The sequence below is a fragment of the Dacryopinax primogenitus genome (genome assembly GCF_000292625.1).
Source record: "Dacryopinax primogenitus strain DJM-731 SS1 chromosome Unknown DACRYscaffold_1, whole genome shotgun sequence".
Taxonomy (NCBI): domain Eukaryota; kingdom Fungi; phylum Basidiomycota; class Dacrymycetes; order Dacrymycetales; family Dacrymycetaceae; genus Dacryopinax; species Dacryopinax primogenitus.
The window spans coordinates 356,219-362,425 of NW_024467198.1; the positions used below are offsets into that span (position 1 = coordinate 356,219).

General features: G+C 47.4%; 2 protein-coding genes across 2 annotated transcripts; both read right to left on the reverse strand.

The window, feature by feature from the left end:
* Positions 1–215: 215 nt before the first annotated feature.
* Positions 216–365, reverse strand: DACRYDRAFT_44286 (uncharacterized protein; the record flags this gene model as incomplete). Its single annotated transcript, XM_040774563.1, has 1 exon — positions 216–365. A coding segment is annotated over one exon (150 nt), but the record flags the coding sequence as incomplete, so codon positions are not given.
* Positions 366–2,844: 2,479 nt separating this feature from the next.
* DACRYDRAFT_12843 (uncharacterized protein) lies at positions 2,845–5,068 on the reverse strand (the record flags this gene model as incomplete). The annotated part of the gene is made up of 7 exons (XM_040770951.1): positions 2,845–3,411; positions 3,536–3,731; positions 3,822–4,234; positions 4,262–4,328; positions 4,457–4,491; positions 4,541–4,989; positions 5,044–5,068. 7 exons carry the CDS (start codon positions 5,066–5,068, stop codon positions 2,845–2,847), a joined length of 1,752 nt encoding a protein of 583 aa, XP_040632948.1.
* Between the last annotated feature and the right edge of the window lie 1,139 nt (positions 5,069–6,207).

Here is a 6,207-nt window from a genome sequence, read left to right on the forward strand (position 1 = left end):
GTGTGTACCCCCCCCNCCCCCCCCCCAGGTGATGTCAGAAAGGGATTCCAGTCCTCCCAGTCCTTCCCCTTCAGTGATGCAGTGGTCTGAGCTGGCATTGTGCAATCTTTTAGCAGGAGTGTCTCGGCACGCAAGTATTCATGTTTCAAGAAGTGTGCTTCTGCAAGCCCAATGCATGATTTGGATCACCTATTTGAATACCAAATGGATGTCAGCTACAATAGGCAGTATCTCCAGCTGAGCATCTTATCCCCCCAATAAACAGATCTCTCATGCAGGTGATGTGTCATAGCATCATGTCGCCAGAGCTGCATCCTGTCCACTGCAGTCCACCCCTCTTCTGTCAAATCACCCTCCTGTGGCTCCTCTGCCTTCTCAGACTCTGCCACTGGGAGTGTGAGCTTCTGAGGGCAAGGGGTCAATGCTCCTACTGTGGATGTGCACTGTAATGCAAGGTCTCACTTGTGCACAGGACGCTGAGCGAGACTCTGTATGGGACTGGCATGAAGAAGAGATGCATTCGGGACAAGGCCAGTGGTGTGTGGCAGACCACCTGTCACAAGAGACTTGACAAGAGAATGAGGACCAAGAGAGAATGAAGAAGCAAATGAAGTTGATTTGAGTTCTTGTAAACACTGGCACAAGTGTATATGGTAAGTTGGGCCCAGATGGTGTGTGGGCAAGCTCTTTGTAATGCGACAGACATGTTGGTCCCACCATGATAAGGCCCACTCTAGGTGCTCTTGCATGGAACAGGTTTGTCTGATGACACAGCACCTGTCACCCCCTTTAAGTGTTGCTCCTCTTTTACACCAACATATCTGCACACTATCTCTTGATACCGGTTTGCAAGATGGCCAATATGTATACAAATACCATGCACATGTATCAGACATGTGAAGAACATGTTGGTGTTCACGGATCACTGCTATGATACAGATTAATGATCTTGAATCAGTCCATTAGGGTGCATTTGCAGTCAATTGCCCGATCTATTGAGCCCAGTCACCTGGCTCTGTTTGAGGCTTGGCTTTTGTTCCTACATGAGATGGACTCCCTTCATGCTCATGGTGTCTCCTTGGGAGCACAAAGGTAGGGTGTGCCCATCTGATGCTTGGAGTCAGTGCTGACTCTTTGTGCAGGATCTTTTCCCTTCACATGTATTGCTCCACATCATGTATCACATCAGGAGAAGCAACATTTGACAATGAGGATGACATGGTCAAAGTTGAACTGTGGGATACCTTGGATTATCCTTTGTGTGATTGCTTAGGGGTGATCTGTATGTAGAGGTCCATTGGTTGAGATTGCTTCATCTCTCACTGTACCTTGACAGATCAGCTACTAGGTGCTGCCCACCCCCCTAGCAATGAAACAGAGGCACAGATGATTTGCACTGTGGGGTACATCTGGTGTTGGAGATTGTTCCCCACATGCAGAGTGCCTCGTATAACCATGGTACCCTATGCTGTTGACAGATTTTTCAGAGCTGGTGTCACCATGCCCCCATCTACTTTAACCAAGCGAGCTGCCCCCAAGATCTCCCACCTCCCAGGATGTTCCCAGTTCACTTGTTCGATACAGGACTCACATTCCTTCCCACCATCCCCTTTCAACACAGCCCCCCCGGTGCCCGAATTAATTGATATTGCGCAGGCAAAATTGGCACTGCTCTCACAAGCAAAATTGGTGCACTGGCATTTGTGTCAGCAATGCTTTTGCAATGTTATGGGCCGTGCATGATACAATTCTCTTCAAGCCATGGTGTGCCTTGCTCAAAGTGTCAGCAAATGCATGGGCATTCCTGCAGAGGGCCGGGTGTCTCTATGTTAATGTGCAGAATTGTTGTTGTTCACACAGTAAGGATATCCACCATGACAGCTATTAATGGTGTGCTGACCTTTGATTGACAGTCTACTATGGATGTCAAACCTGGTGCATAGAGCCTGCTCCATGCACCAGAAGAAGATCATCATTTGTATTGTGGATAATTTTGGCTATGAGACCTTCCTGAGAGATTTCAGAGACACATCCATGATGTCTGAATGTGCATATAAGGCAAAATTTGGGCAGGCTTTCCAAAATTTCCATGCTTGCACTATGGCTCTTTGCTATTGCTGTCAACTGATGCTCTCATTTATCCACACTGCATTTGAAAATTCAGGTACTGACATGCAGTTTGAGACATGGCAATGGGTGCAGAGCACCTCCTCCTACAAGCTATGGGCCTTCATTCCACAGACTGAAGCCCAACACAATGAGTGGTACCAGCAAGAAATGTTGGCCCAACATGTGCCATGGCCATTGGGCTCGAGATTTGAGGAGCCCAAAGGTGATGTATTTATATCAGCACATTCTGCATCCCAGACCCACTTGACAGGAAGGCGTCCCCAGGTGGAAGAGTGAGGTGCCTCCAAGAAAAATTGCAACCACCCAGCCAGATGTGATGGGCAATACCAGATGGGTGCCACACCTAGCACCAGAGATTGGCAAGGTTGGCAAGAAACCACTCGCATTGGGGGAAGGGACATGGGCTGGGATCCTGTCTCCCAACAAGGATGGACTGCCACTCCATCATGGGTTAGTGCCCAGCTGCAGCAGAGATCTGTTCCAGCTGTTCCACCCCCAACAGCTATGTTGAGGGAGAGGTCTTTGATGTCCAGACCATGCCCCATTATGGAAGAAGATGTAGAGAGTGGAGAAGATGCCCCATAACCCAACAAGAGACCTTGGCAATTGATGTAGAAACATATTATCGGTATAAACTTGCAGATGTAGCATGTAGTGATCATTTTTGGAGCAGATGTACATAATGCAAGGTCCTAAGTGAGAATGATACATATCCTAACGTAAAGGGATGGCTTGTGCAATGGCACCATAACTCAACCATATCCATGCAAGCCGAGCTTGAGGGCCTAATTCCTCATCCTTGTCAAGACCTTTTATACCTTGAACAATCAACTGGCATTCACTTTCTGCACAGTCCTTGGTGGACAACTGGTCAAAGTCTAATGCCCACAGGGAATTGTCTGTTGGAGAAAAATGTGATGTGTCCACACAGTTCTGCCACTGTGGCTCATTCCATGCCACTAGGGCCAGATTATCCCATATAGAGCCTCCATCATAAGTCCTCTCCAATCTAAAGAACTGATCTCCACCGGGAAGCTTGGCAAGGATGATAGACACAAAGGCATCTTTGCTGGGCCATACCAGTACCAACTGAGTCACTTGTGTGAGTGAGGCACCGTATTTGAGATACCAGTCATCTCCCAGCAGCACTGAGGTCTTCATGTCAAGATACTGGTTCAACCCACAATTGGTAATGTAGGATGGCAGTGCAGGTACATCATGGACATAGAATACCTGGTCATCCTGGACAATAACAGGATGCCTACTTTGCCATTTGTTCACCTGTGGGCAAAGTCAGTGTCAACAATTGACAATCCCAACAATTGGGAGGTCCCAGTATATTGTTTGCCAAAACATCTCAATGTGTGAGGTTGCCATACAGGTTGGAGGAAGCCTGCAGACGAACAGGGATGGGTTCTGGGATGTCCTTGACATGGAGGTGAAAGGGGACCTTGATCCATAGGCAGGAATGCTTTCGACCCATGTAGATAGCTCTGCCATGGAATTTGATAAAATCCAGATGACGGATCAGATTGTGCTCATCCAATGTGACTATGACACCAGTGGCATCATATGGGGTGATTGTAGAGTTGTTATCAATGCTGCAAATGGATTTTCAGCAAGCCATGCGCACAGTTGTATAGTCAGATGTGGAGTGAAAGTGTGAGTGATTGATGTACAACAAACACAACCTGCCATCAGTAAGGTCAAAATCTGTGATGTGGGAGACCTCAGGCACTGGTGGTGACACATGGGTGTACACAGTCCAAACATGTTGCAAAGATATTCTGGCTTGCACACCCTGGACTGGACTGGTTGCCAACCCTCTGATCACATAGACTGAAAAGCACATGTTCAATTTCACTGTGAGGAGGGGTCCTTCATCTCCAAAAACCAGTTTGGCTGCAAATATAGGTGCTTTCAAATGGCTGTGACATGTCGGGGATAAGTTGTCATCCATAGGGCCCTCACACATTTCAGGTAGACCATGGTAGAAATCAATGCAACCAAAGTCATAGTTGATGACCATGAGGGTGGTGTCAATGAACCAAGCCAATACCTTGCAATATGGAGTCTGGGCATACTGCGTCATGAGTGCAGCAAACTGGAGAGAGAGAGACAAAGCACATACAGATCCATCAGTAGTCAAGCAGAACTTCTGCCCATTGCTGACCCTCTCAATGTGTAGTTGGTCCTTGCTGTCAAGCACCCAATACAATCACCATTCCCCATTGCTAGTGATAACATCTGCAGAGGAATTATACTGCAGGTTTTTGTCTTGTCTTGTGCCAGAGGGCAAAGACAGTCTTGAAATACAGCAGCACACTTGAGCCATTGGACTGTCAGGAATGCATCCGGATGCTTTGAACAATTCAATACCATGCAGCCCATCAATGCTATATAGACATACAGTGCTGATGATGGCTGTATCATCCATGTTTGGGTGGTGAAAGAATGAAGGCAGAAGCAGCCAAACCTGTTGCTGATGCCAAGCCATTGATTGGGGATCATATTTAAAGCTGATGGCTCTTTGGTCCACAGTGAACGTGATCACAAGGTCCAAACTGCTGAACCATAAGTTGACAATGGGGACACCTTTGTTGACCAGGAACAACAAGGGCTCCCAGGCTTCGGCCTTGACATCAACTACCTCATCAAGGCCCTGCATATTGTAGTCCTTGGTTGGATATGAACCTGTGGGCAAATCTGACTTCTCCAAATCATCCTTTTGTGGGCCACCATTGGGATTGACCAGAGTATCTGAGGTGGCACCCTTCTGGGAGGTACTCTGGGTACCGAAATTGGAACCACTGCCCAAGGGCGGGGAGGATCCTCCATGGGAGTTGTCATCACCCTCTTCTCTGTGGGAATGTACAGCGCCAGTAGAGTGCACACATATGTGTCAGGGACTACCTGCAATGCTCATTCTAGTAGCCATGGGTTTGGAAATTTGGAGTGGGCAATGGCAAAGTGGGTGGAAGTACACAGAACCCCTGTCTTTTGAGGAGGTTGACACCTCAACAGAGGTAAAAGTAAGTTCAATACCAGCCTCATGGCTGGTGTGTACCCTGCCTGATATAGGACAGCTTGGCACTCTGGGGAAATGTGTACTCTATAATGTATGTATGTATCTGTGTGTGTTCATCTTATTGTGTTCAGGGGGGCTTGGTAGCCCTCACTAACAACTCCATAACAATATTGAGGAAGTCTCTGCTCCATGTAACAGATAGTGAGGCACTGCTCAGGCAGGTTGTCAATGCACAAATAGGCACTATCGAACCACACACCTTTAGTCCTGGAGTCTGTGGAATAAACACATGCAGGTCTCTTCTTGGTAGATTGGCAGTGATGACACTTGCTATAGAGGAAAGCAATGCAGAGCTTCCCATGGTCTGCTTCCCACCCATATGGCAAATGAAATTGGCAGGCATCACACATGCTGTGGCCAGAAGCCACCTGTCACAACATAAACCATGTGATTGGCACACACCACATCCAAAATCTACTCACACAAGTCACCCAAGGCAGAAGAGTGTATTGCATTTCTCAATGGTGGGGAGGTTGGGATGTGCACTGGAGAAGGACGGCACGTGTATACACTGGCTGGCCATTGAACAAGGATATGCAATATCTATGGGAGGAGAGTTCAATCAATATGCTTGTTGGAAGTCCTCCTTGCCACAAGGGCCAGAAGCCAGAAGTTCCGGTTCAGAAACAGGTAGATAAATTGAAGTCAGTATGGCCTGCAATCCAAGAAGTATAGAGGTCATATGGCTTGGACTGAGATACAGAGGAGACAAAGTCATGTCCTCATACCCTTTGGCCTTTAAAAGGCTTTCTGCCGAGATCCAATATGAAGAGGGGATTAAGCTGACATCAATCTCAATGGGAATGTTGAACAGAATGATGCCTTGGATAGTTAATTTTAAGGTGAGACATTGTCAGGGCACCAGCTCATTGCTTGGTCAAGAGACATGACTAAGCCTTTATGACATGGAAGTGGCTGGTATACCTTGGCATGTGCTGGAACCTGCTGGAAGGATTGGATGGTCAGGTGACCTGCTGTGCATGGCTGTG